We start from the raw sequence: 12,859 nt of genomic DNA on the forward strand, positions 1-12,859 counted from the left end.
AGCACTCTTCTTTTTTTATTTATTAATTTCTCTGGAATCTTCCTTTATTTCGGGCCAAAAGGAAGGGAACATTTCTTTTTGTTGCTTATTGTATGCCACCGTATGCTGACAAGAGAAAGAAAGACGAACCAAGTATACTGCCCGACGCCGGAAGCCACATGAGCTCTTTCCCCCTCTCGCTAACGCGAAGTCGTACAAGCATCTTTCTTTACGCTTTGCTCTTCCAACTCGCTTTCTGAGAGGTCTCTTCGATCCGTATACTCCTTCACCTTGCTTTCCTTTTCATTTTACAGAAGTCGTAAAAGATGGCCAAAATCCCTACTTTTCATAGAATTATTTCCTCGTTTGACAAGTAAAGCCAGAGAACAAAGAGAGGAGGACGTCAAACCTAAACCATGCGTTCCCCCACACAATGTATTTCACCTTGCCATCAATTCATCTATGCATCTTCAAATAAGACTCGAATGCATCTCTCTCTCTCTCTCTCTCTTTTCTTCGCTCTGGAAGTCAATTCATTGCCGAGAGATGGCGGTCGCCAACAACAAAGTTAATCCTCGTGCAATGCCTGATCTCCACTCGCACGCAATGCCAGGGGTTGATCCACTCACTCGTGTCGTGGTCGAGCGAGCCAAAGGGAGCTCAGCGCACGGAGCCGGTGAAAGTATTCGGCAATGGCTAGCAAAGATCGTGCCATCTGCCTGGTCGTCAAGATCTGGTAAAGCCGGTGAAGTGTCTGCTGCCGCAGGTTATCTGCCTGAAACCATTCATGCTGTCATCATTACCCACAATATCTTACTTCCAGTATTGGGTGAATTCGCAATGCTAAATACAAATAAAATTTGACTTGCAGTGCACAACAAAGAGATGCTATGGAACATCGACTAACATGATTTTTCTGAAGCAAGTGACGTTTATGCCAATCTTAAAATGTTGCGGCTGCATTTGGTCATGAGAGACTTGATGAGCAACCTTATATTTTCTGCAAGTATTCTGATCAGCAAACCAACTCCTCCTTTTCTAAATGCATATTCTAGAAATGCATGTAGACCCATCATTCATATATTGCTACTATAGAATTTGCTTTCATCCTACCATGCTTGTCAAATGATATCAGTGTTCTTTGTCAAACTCCAAACCACTTATTCAACCTACATTTTTGAACATTGTTTTCAGTGGTTCAAGAATCTTGATATAGATTATGGTCTAGAAATCAACGACAACGAAGCATAAAAGTTCTATCAAGTTACCACCTAACCCATGACAACAGATACCCCAACAATGACTCGGCATAATAGCGAGTAGGAGTCAACCCAATCCACACAGAACCCACCCCTTCGACGGCATCTTCCCCACACTTGAGTCAGGATGCCAGGCCTCGACTGGTTAGAAGTGAATCTATGAACGTTGTCCTTTACACCAAGAAAATAAAAAAGGAATAGTTATATAGAGCTGAAGCTTACTTGTCGAATGAAGCCCTCTAAGGTGGTGAGCTTGTTCATGGCCATGGCCATCTGACCCATGTAATCGGCCACGTTGGAGGGGTAGCTCAGCGCGTCGGAGGTGATGGTGTCCGAGAGAGATTGGTTGAGGGCTTCCAGTCCTTGGCTAAGTGCTTCCTCCGTCTCCTGCGTCGACTGCTGCAGTCCGCAAACCCCCAAGATCTGCTCCTCCGTCAATGGCTCCATGTGGCTCAAAAGCATCTAACAATCATAATCATCGAGCACCATCAAGGAGAGAACTCTCATGTAGCATATGCAGCGAAAAGTAAAAGGCGTATGAGATGACGCTGCAAGTGAGTCTCGAGCCTTAATTTCTAGGTCAAGTTACTGAAGGGTCGAAGGACAATGCATAAGAGACGGAAAGAATTAACTGGCAGGTCATGCTTGCACGGCTCAATGGCTGGTTGCGTAGAATGGTCTGGTTCTTCATCCCTTTCCAGAGCAAAACCAGCACACCTTTATGGCATACAAGAAGACAATACCACTTCCCTTCCCGTTGCAGGTAATGGAAAATCTTTCTTCCATCATGGTTGCCATCAAATGCCCATGCCTCCTACTGTACTTCCACATCACCCCATGACAGTCATGTCAAAATAGTATCTACTGGAGAATTGAGCTAAACCGAGTTAGTAGTTACTTAACCTTTCCATTAAGCAACGACTCCATCTTCCTTTTAACATTTAAGAACTACATATATAGATGAATAAAACTCTTCGCCCAATGGCTGCAATGATATTCCAAGTGTAGTGGTTCATCTTTGAACAAATGGCGACAGAAAAAGACTGTCGGCTGGAACAGATGATTATTCAAATGAGAATCTTACCATTTGGTGATGTCATTCTCAAGTAAACTAACTAAAGGTCCTCTTGTCTTGCTAAACAGCCGACACTGTCTATTTAAAACCCTGTTATACTTAAATGTGTTCTCTGTTAGGTTTGTCATGGCAACTGTTAAGAGTACTGACAGGGTCCAGGGTTTGATGGATATGATTGACCAGTCTCGGATGTAATTGCTAGTTCTACGTTGGGTTTTAATCCCCAGTGTTCTCGACACGCATGCATGCAAGAGATCATGTTAAAGGTTTGGGTTTGGGGTAGGTTGCGAAGGACCTTGATGAGCTCGGAGGGGCGGAAGCCGCCCATCCACATGAAGCAGCGCTCGGCGGGGGTCATCCATACGCCGGAGATGAGGTGGAAGACGTCCGACCTGATGACGATGTTCTTGAGATTCACCATCTGATCGTGGTGCGCGAGGCAACTGTCGACAAACATCCGTAGATGGTTCTCCGGCTGGTGCTCCTGCACCGCTGCACGGAGCTCGCACATAAGCCTATGGTGCTCCTCCAGCCACCTCATGTATTCCATATCGAACATGGCTGCATCTGAGGTCGCACCATCCGCATCAGAAGTAACCCCGCATACCATTAACGACATTGCAACGAAGATACAATATTTGGTACAGGATGTTACCTGCGCTGAGCCCGCCGACGACGGCGGGGAGGCCTTGATCCTCGAGGAGAGCTCCACCACCAAATGATAGACCCTTCAATAAGCACGTCTGTTTTGTTTAGAGATTGAAGGAGGAGTTGGAAAGGGCGTTCGCTGGCGCAAACATGTGTACGAGAGAAGAGCGTAAGAGAATTGGTACTTGTGATCTTGCCCTTTGAAGCTCTTGCTCAAGGTGAGTGAGCTTGATCCTACTGGTCTCTAGCTGTTGAATGTAGGCCTGCAGAACGAAAGGAGGAATTGTTGGCCACAAGCGACAGGTTTTGGGATGACAGATTCTCATTCTGCGTTAATTGTCTGACCTTCTTCCTGAGCCTGCTTTTCCTGGCTGCCTCCCTATTCTGTGCAAGCCTTCTCAATGTCTGCCCACAAATAAAATAAACACAATAATGTTAGACAGATCTTATACTTCCAAAGAAACAGTTAAGAACCAAGTATAGAAAGATCTACACTAGCTCACCTTAGGATCTGATGTCTTGGACCCAGATGTGCCCTTTCCGTTCCCTTCCTTCTGAAGCCAGAAAGATAGCATAATGTACACAACAAGAACATGCAAAGAAGAAAGCTCTGAGAGAGATGGATGGTAGCTTGTCAACCTTAACCGATGCTGCTTTGGAATCCTTTCCTCGCTCAGGCAGAAGCGGGAGATCATTTTTAGTGTCGCCCAACTCCATGGCCTGGTCCGATGACTTCTTAGAGCCACTGCTTGCTGGAGAGTCCAAACTCATTCCACCCTATGAATAATGGATATCATATGAACTCCTAACCATACAACAACCACCAAAGACTAAAGTAGATGTATCGAAAGACCACGGAAGCGCAAGCGAAGTCGAATTCTAACCCGGCGTACCTTTGTCGAAGGCTCTACATGCATGGGCTGAGAAGGGAAAATGTTCAAAGTCTCTGCACATATGAAGTCATGTAAGCATTAGATCCCCTCGAGTTGCACCTCAAAGCAACATCGAACCAGAAGACTATAAATGGGCAACGGTTCCTCTTTAAGAATAAAAGGGACCAACTTTTGACTCCACAGACAAAATCATGACAGAAAAATGAAACTTTTCCAGAGAGAAACAGACTCATAGGAGATTGTGTGTCTGACAGAGAGCGAAAGCAAAAGAAGCATGAGACAGATGGAGTCGGAAAAAAAATCAAAGAGATTACAGAAATCGATCTCTACACCTCGGAAAAGAAAGAGATCACAGAAATCGATTTCTACACAAGAACTTCCAGTGTAATCATTAGCTGTTCGTTACATGTCACAGTCTACAATAAATATCGAGATTATTCAGATAAACTAAGTTTGAGAAAGATTAGATGCCAGATTTGGAGTCTTATCAGCCAAAATCTGGCCAATTACACGGTACGGCAAGATCTGTTGGGCATGATGTTCTCATGACCCAAAAAGGCTCCTGGGAAAGGAATCTCAAATAGCCATCTGATTCCCGTTCTTCATCCTGCTAGTTCCTTTGGTGTGATAACCTTTTTTTGGGTGTCAGGTAAGCATGTGATATATAGGCGAAGAAGCCGATATCAGAGGGTATTAAAAGAAGCGACGATGGAATGGAAGGACTCACGTCTTTGTTCTTGAGCCGGCGATGATGAGTGATCCTGCCCATCTAAATACATGAACAGTGCTTGATCCAGCTCTCCCAAGTCGTAAGCTCCGGCCTCGTTGCTTCTCCTGCATCATATCAGCACAAGATTTCCAATAACAACGAACAATCGCCCCAACTCATGCTACTACTCCTGAAATGAATTTAAGCTAACTTGTCGCCAAGAAAAGAACCCACTTCCATCAATTGAATTTTAGGTTATATTTTCGCATGTCTATGCACCAAAACCTTCAAATTTCTTTACCAAAATGAAGAGTTTTATGATCACTAGACTCCTAGAAGCAAATCTACACCACGTTGGAACAAAACCGTCCTAGAAAACCCGGGAACAAACTTGGTAATCTTTCATTCTGTAGACATGCGATAGGAACCTAGAGCAAGAACATAGCTATCAAGAACATATAACCAAACCATTTCCTATCGATGTATCGCATACGAGAAAAAGACAACTTTCCTCCCCTCAAAGCACATGAAAAAAAGAAGAGAATAATTTTCGAGACATGGCTAGTGGCCAGGTCCAGCGAGATGAGTAGTACATGAAGCTTCCATGCATGACGGAGGAGGAGGACGAAGAAGGATGAATCATGGCGAAGGAGATCTGCTGCGGCTGCCCCTGGCTGGAACTCCCCTTGTTCGCCATCAAATTCCTCGCCAGAACCTCCTTTTCTGGCTCTGCTTGCTTCTCTCTCTATTTCCCTCCCGCTTGGGCCAAAACAGCTCATTAATGGCGAAACCGATTTCGTTCTTTACTCATTGGCGATCTCTCTGTGCTCCAGATGGTATAACAAAGCCGATCTCTCTCTCTCTCTCTCTCTCTCTCTCTCTCTCCTCCTGGGGATCCTAAAGTTAATCTGCCACCACTACCGCTGCTACTAGTAGTTTCAAAGGAAATATGAAGGCCATAGAGGCGTGCACCATTTTATTTTCTGAAGCGTTAGTGGAGTTGCTTCGAGATAGACAAGAGGGGAAGGAGGGCGGTAAAGTGACCTCCCTAACGGAACCCGATAACGCGGACAAGAAACGCCGTCAACCAATTGAAAGCTACATGGGGAGAAAGTGGACACCGCTTCCGGCCGTGAGTTGATCCAAGGGCGGTTTTCCGAACGCTGGTTCGGCTTACCCCTTTTTCTTGGACCGTATTGCCCCTATCTCACACTCAACGGTGACATAAACATGGGTTTCCATAATCATGCGCCTTGCATACGCGACCATTGAATCCTAATAGTGATGAGGTTGACTGGTCAATTTGTACGTTGCTACCTTGAGATGTCCTACATGAATATGGATAACGTAGGTCTCCTACACTTGGCCCAAAACGTTGTAGCGTTCATATTAGAAGATGTTCGGACTACGAAGAAGTTTAGGAAGTACGCGAGCTGTAGTCTCCACGCTCATAAATGACTCCGAGATATCAGAAATGTTCTTTTGGACTGCTCGGAGTCGTACATGGCACCTGTGTTGAATGGGCTACGTCTTTTGACACATGATTCCTTTGCCGTAGCTTTTCTTGCAGCGGATGGCACCGACTTTTTGGACCATGGAAAGATTAAGTACACGCGGTCGATTGGGTTAATTAATTAGGTCATCTTAATTAACGGAAGGATTTGGGCGTTTTCGTCTTTCCACCGTTCGCGTGGGATCCTCGACGACGGCTGACGCAATCGCCACGGTTCTCGGGGGACCACGTGGCCGGTGGGAGAGCCCGGCCCGTCTCCCCGTCTCTGGAAAGTTGGGGAGCGTTGGACGGCGGACCCCACTTGATCCGAGAGCGGGACCAGTACGGACGGCCTCGATCTCCTCCGTCAGAACCCCATCGCGCGCACTCCACCACCACTCGGCCTCACCCCATAGGGCCGGGGACGACTCCACTTCGTGGGCTCCGGTGCAACCACTTATAACCTGTGGGGTATGCGGCTGGGTGCATTTCGATGCGACCTTTGTGTCGACAACAGGCGGGAGGGCCCCACTAAAACCCTGCGTTGCTTGAGCGTTCCCCTTCGGCGGTCCAACAACTCCCGCAACGTGGCCTTTTTATGTGGGACCAGCGCATAAAATAGTATGCGGAGAAACCAAACGATTCATACACCCTCGCCATTCTTCCTACTCTAGTCAAATATTAAACTCGTGGACAGCCAGCCAGATGAACAAGAGAGGTTTATTGTCTGTACACCCTTGTTGTATCCTACTTGACTTAACGGGAGAACGACGGTATACTAATCCCACATGACATCATGGGTGAATTAGACTGCTGGTTAGATCCATTGCACAGACGATGGAAAGCAAGCAGAGATTTTGTTGACTGTTCTTTGTTTATAGTTTGTAGATAGAGTTCTTGTTGTTGTCTGTTGCCTAAAGTTTCCTAGTGATCTTCTGGTGTAGTTGTGCAAGAAGGCTGCACCTTTTAGAAATGGATATCAAGGAGTAGAAAGGGAAGGATCCTTTCCTTGATTTCTTTTAGAACAAACGAAAGAGAGAGTGCGCGTGTGTATGTATATTTTGAACATGAACAAGAAGACCCTGTGCATCTTCAGAATGAAATGGAGGTTAAAGCTTGCCAAGATATGGTTTCAGAGTGCAGAGTTTAATGGTTTTAGAGTAACAACACTTGTGATGCTGGCATGTAGCAGCCAACATGTATGTTTACATGAATCTCCAGACACAAAATGCTTTTGGTGCTACAGCTGATGCTTGCTACAGTCAATCTAAAGCATTTATATTCAGGATAAAACAAGGATTGAACAAGCGTCTTTGTAGCTAACGTATCTTCCAGGTTCAGATAACTCGTACCTGCTCTGGTGCACTAAACCTAGCTACTATTCTTAAAACAGATACATAACGATGAAAGGCTTCTTATGTCGTTAAACTTGATGAACTACGAACTCACATCTATCAGCCATAGACCTCTAGATATATTTCCCATGCATCATGTCTTTTTCTACAGTAATAATAATCTTAGTCAAAATTGTTATACATCTTAACGTTGAAAGAAGCATAGTATACGCGTCCCTTGTTGCTTGCAAACACAAGAAAACTATAAGCATTAAAACACAAGGCTATTGACAACCACCTACTTGAGATTTAAGTAGATATTTTGCTTGGCGACTTTCTTCTTAACAGTAACATCAGAAGGCTATTGAAAACACGAGAGGAGGAGCGATCAGGTGCAACTGGAGATTAACTACTTCACTGTCCTTTTTTCTGGATACCGACTGATACGTAACATATCGGAGGAAGAAGTCTGACAACAACATCATGTCTTCAACGCCTTTTTATTAATAAATCGTTTTCACTGTCAACTTCAAAGAAGTTGGACTATTCTAATTGTGCGAGGGAAATAGGAACAGGAAGCCTTGTGTCACATTCCGCTTGGCCGACAGACAATACTTTTTGTTCATGTCCACGAAGATAATTGGATTAGGTATGTTCCGCAAAGCATGTTAATTCGTGGGGACTTGGATATGGAGATTAATGGGAACGATGCTCCGCCACCCACTCCCCTCGATGGGGCAGAACCTTACTTGAAAGTGATTGCGTGAATCAGTGAAGGGATGCCATGGCTTCGGTACGTACTGTAAGCATTAAGAGAGTCTCACAGACCACCACAGGTGCTTGTTGTGACTATTCAATCATTCATTCAAGATCAGACTCTCCATTTGGTCAACTCTTACAATGTTTTAGAACGAACACCTTTTACTTCTCGCATTTTATCGGTCAACGTTTACGTCCAACGTTCCCGTGTTGTAGTACTCGGTACAAAAATGCCAAGCGTGGAGGGAAAAACTTGCGAAGAGCAACTTTATACTTGCCATATATAAACCTTGCGGTGAAATTATATATCAAAGCAAGTTTTCAAGGTGTCAATCATGCACCCTCGCAATTCTATTACAAGTCTGTTTGGTCGGGCGTAGGTAATCTGCATGCAATTTGGAGTTGCGATTTAGGTGTTCACTCGCTGTTAGACCCCAAAACAATATAATATAAGGAGCTCCCTCAGAGTCGGTCAACCATATCATTAGGGTGGCCCCTCTTAAGGTGCCACGTAAATTTGCTAATCTTAAAGAAGATGATGACACATCGATGTGCTAAGAAAAAGAGGAATTAGATAAGAAAAAGAATGCAATTCCTCTATCGGCCTTCTAAAATAGAGATTAATGCTAACCAGTGTCTAAGGTCCAAGAACTCGTAGCGATTGCACTGTTTCCTCTGTTTTCCTTCTCAAAATAAATAGACCCATTAAAGATTTCGATTTCATCCCAAAAGACGGAAGGTGGCCGCATGCTGCATCGCACGTGGCAGCATCTTATAGGCCGCCTGCACGTATGTCATGCAGAACTACGCATGACGGCTTACGTGGTGACACGACAGGATGACGGCACCTCACCAAATTACACTCCGCGAACCCCGTATATTACGAAGTTGCCCCTTCCTCGAAGGGTGACTCGCGGATCCCATCCGCCGGAACGTCGGTTGATCAAATGCCGTCCATTAGGGGTGGGCACCACACCACCCGCCGCCACGGGTACGTCATACCTAACCCGTCGAATTAGGATGTTGATGATTAGCATTAAATTAGGAATAAAAAAGGAAACTTCCGCTGACGGATTCCAAGCCTGTCAAGGATGGAACTGTTCGTCATTACGTGTTTGACTCTCTCTCTCTCTTTCTCTCTCTCTCTCTCTCCAAATCTGACATTTATCCTGACATGTATACCGACAGTACTATCCTCTACAATGCAAGAAATCACTTAAGACATATGTTTAATTATTTATTTGTTGTATCTCTTATTTTCAGAATTTTCTACGTCAAAATTTTACCCTTTTAACCCAATTATTTGTTGCAAGAGATATGTGACAATTTGGTGCTAGCGACGGCAGGCCACGAGGATGAAATATAAAGGAGGAGGATGAAGATAAAGAGATGCAGACATGAAAATGTTACCTGTTCCATGTGATTTTGGTTTTTTCGTTGAGGCCGAAAGAGAAAGAAGACAGAATTGAGGATGAACAGCAGCATGTTGAGGGGATCGACCATTGTGCCAACCAAAAACTCAAATGATATATTCAGCATGTTACCATTTCAAGGATCAACTAGAAGGCGATACCATTCTCTCTGAATGAACAGGGTGGTGACGAGACCAACCAGTCTGAAGAGAATTTGCAACCTTATCCTTGGAGATAGTTGATCGGATAAAACATAAACCGGCAAATTTAGCAGAAAACAATGACAACAATTCTACTTATGTCCCCAAATACTCCATCAGGTCATCATCTTGCAATATGTCACCAAGGTCAGGGATCAGATCTGTGCTGCCGATCCTGATAAAATCTAGTGGCAGTGCGCCAAAGGAATTGTCAACTAGCTTATCTGGTTCACCGTAGAATGGTTCATCTAGGAATAGATGCATCTCGCCGGTGACTGTATGCGAACTTGCATTAGGTGCCATCACATTTTCATAAAGATTGTTCTCTACGGAAATAATGCTTCTGTCAGACCTTATTCCATGATTAGTAATCGACATGGGGCGCTGCTGCTTATCTTGCAAGATGCCAAAGCCTCCTGATGAGCTATATAATCCATCGTTGGCTCCCGTATCATATGTGGTAGCATTCTGCGGTTCACTATTCCCAAGTCCTGGATATGGTAATGGTTGGCCACCGATATATATGTTTTCTGAAGCAACATTAACACAAGGGAAGCTTGCCAAGTTGCTAATCCCAGGTTGTGGTACCAGATATTGGCTTCCAGAATCTCTCTCTTGATGTGTTGAGTTGGGGTTCATACAAGGCTCGCGGTTGACACTTGGCCTATGATGAGCCAACGTTGTCAGAGCGGCACCATTCATATCTGTAGTAGCATTTCTTGTTTCCTCTGGCATTGGCTCACTCTGAGTGGCAACCATTTGCTTGTCAACAGATACAGCACTTCCACGTGGTCTTTTTCTCTTTGGCTGTTGGCTCGTTTTATCCTTGCTTAAACCAAGTTGATTGGAATTTTCAGCTAAGCGATCTTCCCACGAAGTAGGTGTTATATTCCCTGCACAAGCTTGTGTTTCAACCTGCAGATTTATCCCATCATCTTTGGATGAAATAGATCCCGAAACATCTTCAAGGACATCAACATCATATTCATTGCTACTGCTGTTTGGCTCCTCCCTATCCCGCCCGTGACCACTATTCTCAATTACATGAGACATCCCATTATCACAGCAGAGTTGATTGACAGTCATTTCTTCTCTAGACAGAACTCCCAACCAGATGGAGCTCTCTTTAGCGCTCATCTTATCCTGCAAGCATTTTGACTTCCGTACATGGGTTTTGATCTTTTCAATATCAGGAGACATATGCTTGATTACAGCTGTTAGTACCCCAACCTTCCACACCTTCTTTAGATCATGCGGCTTCTTATATGGGGGTCCTTGACCCTTTGGCAAGCCCAAAGATATCCACCATTCTTCATTACCAGAGGGCCACCAAGGTGGTGAGATGCCCTTCTCCAATGGGTATTTACGCTGTGGTGGATCACAGTGTTGCATCAATGATGATAGAAGAGATCCCAGCGTAGCATCTTGGAGATCCATAAGACTATGATGATGTTTGCTCCTGCTGTTCTGTGCATTCTGGGCAGCAAAATTCTCTACCTCGTATTTGGCTATGGCAGCAGGTCCATTCTTGTCAAACCTCACTTTCTCCTTCCACCAGGCTCTTATATTGTCTGAAGCACCACTTACTGGCTTTCCCTTTTCAGGAATGATTCCATAAACAAACCCACGAACATTACACACCTCCATTAGCTTCAACATATACTTAAGGATCCCATCTTGTGCTCTGGACATCTTTTTCCTACGAGCTTGGTCAGATGTATGCTTTGGCTTAGACCTCTCCGAAGCTGCACGTTCGGCGGCAAACTTTTCCCGTTCCTTGATTCTTTTAAGCTTAATTCTATCTTTCCACATTCTTCTCTCCAACTCCTCTGATTCGATTTCTTCATCGCTGACATCATTATCGTCGAGATTGTTATGCTTGACACCATCCACCTCGAAATTTGAAGCATCCCTGCTTAATTCCTGAGCTATTATATCAAGATGATCCATGATACAGGTGACCACTAGCCAACAAGCCTTGATTCACTCCACTCACAAACCTTCTTCCCCCCTGCTCATACGAGGCAGATTCAAAACCTATCAAGGGTTTATCCCACCAAAAGGAAGAAAACAAAATAAACTTCTGAAGAAGAAATCAATAGTTCAGCAGAATCAGAGTTTGTCATGCAACATAACTCCAGAATCCAATTCTAAGCTAATTCCAATACAAGCTAGCTACATGAACTCAGAACAAGGGACAAAATGAGCCTAAGCTGCACATGAGAGGAAAACAAGTACCAAGACAGGGAAAATTCATGAGATGAAAAGTCCTGAGATCAATCAACACTCTAGTACCATTTCAGAGGATCTCCTCTGACTCTAATCTCTGTAAACAGCTTCTTTACAAACGCACCGACATCAAAGAAGAACTTAACATATTAAAAAATGCCCTCTTTCTCAATCATTCCAGTACTCATGTCTTAACGAACCAACATTACATCTCAATTACCATTAGACTCAAAAAGTTAAACAAGCCGGATTCGATCAACCACAAAAATTAGAAAATCGCGTGCAAAATCAAGCTTTTCCATTTCTCTCCACCAAAGAAAACCAAAGAACCTTAGGCTATACTTCCTCCATGATCAAAGAAAACAAAACCCTCGATTCAAATAAGAGGCAAAAGCAATGAAAGACGTTTTCTCTTTCCTGATCGGATCAGAAGAACTCCATCTTTTTACTAGAAAATAATGATTAAAATAATCAATAATAAGAGGCATTTCACCGTGGACATCCGATCAGAAACCGACCTAGATGCAGAAGGATTCAAGCAAAGGGATAGCCGGAAAGGACCGAGCGATTACCGGACTGGGAGTCGGAGAGGCGACGCGTAAGGATTTATTTCCACAGGAGGTGAAGACGCCGCCGCTCGTCGGAGGCTCCCGTTTCCGACTTGTTCTTCTTAGCCAGGCGACGCGAGAGACCGACACCGGGGATTTGGTCGCGCGGCGGTGACGGCGGAGGGATCAAGTTGGATTTTGACCGAAACCGGAATCGAGCGGGCGCGCGGACCCTCTACCGCTTTATTCCCAGCCCACGATCGTCATGTTCCACGAGCCCAAAGACTCGACCGCCGAATGGGGAACGCATCCCCAGCAACAC

At 44.6% G+C, this 12,859-nt stretch overlaps 2 protein-coding genes across 7 annotated transcripts; both read right to left on the reverse strand.

The window, feature by feature from the left end:
* Positions 1-306: 306 nt before the first annotated feature.
* Positions 307-5,529, reverse strand: LOC103977898 (bZIP transcription factor TGA10). Of its 5 annotated transcripts, none has more exons than XM_018822820.2 (11): positions 5,157-5,529; positions 4,582-4,688; positions 3,855-3,907; positions 3,601-3,738; positions 3,465-3,512; positions 3,307-3,366; positions 3,147-3,224; positions 2,969-3,056; positions 2,609-2,880; positions 1,461-1,700; positions 307-769 (listed from the first exon to the last, which is right to left on the reverse strand). In XM_018822820.2, exons 1-11 carry the CDS (start codon positions 5,258-5,260, stop codon positions 605-607), a joined length of 1,353 nt encoding a protein of 450 aa, XP_018678365.2. In that variant the 5' UTR covers positions 5,261-5,529; the 3' UTR covers positions 307-604. The 5 variants fall into 5 exon arrangements, with proteins under 5 accessions (XP_018678365.2, XP_018678364.2, XP_018678367.2 ...); XM_018822819.2 differs by having other exon boundaries at positions 3,465-3,515; positions 5,157-5,527; XM_018822822.2 differs by having other exon boundaries at positions 2,969-3,041; positions 3,465-3,515; positions 5,157-5,525.
* A 4,121-nt stretch (positions 5,530-9,650) lies between these two features.
* Positions 9,651-12,767, reverse strand: LOC135607236 (ETHYLENE INSENSITIVE 3-like 3 protein). Of its 2 annotated transcripts, none has more exons than XM_065098894.1 (2): positions 12,562-12,767; positions 9,651-11,771 (listed from the first exon to the last, which is right to left on the reverse strand). In XM_065098894.1, the coding sequence occupies exon 2, from the start codon at positions 11,708-11,710 to the stop codon at positions 9,857-9,859; it is 1,854 nt and encodes a 617-aa protein (XP_064954966.1). In that variant the 5' UTR covers positions 11,711-11,771; positions 12,562-12,767; the 3' UTR covers positions 9,651-9,856. The 2 variants fall into 2 exon arrangements, with proteins under 2 accessions (XP_064954966.1, XP_064954967.1); XM_065098895.1 differs by having other exon boundaries at positions 9,651-11,797; positions 12,562-12,733.
* Between the last annotated feature and the right edge of the window lie 92 nt (positions 12,768-12,859).

The sequence above is a fragment of the Musa acuminata genome, chromosome BXJ2-3 (assembly GCF_036884655.1).
Source record: "Musa acuminata AAA Group cultivar baxijiao chromosome BXJ2-3, Cavendish_Baxijiao_AAA, whole genome shotgun sequence".
Taxonomy (NCBI): domain Eukaryota; kingdom Viridiplantae; phylum Streptophyta; class Magnoliopsida; order Zingiberales; family Musaceae; genus Musa; species Musa acuminata.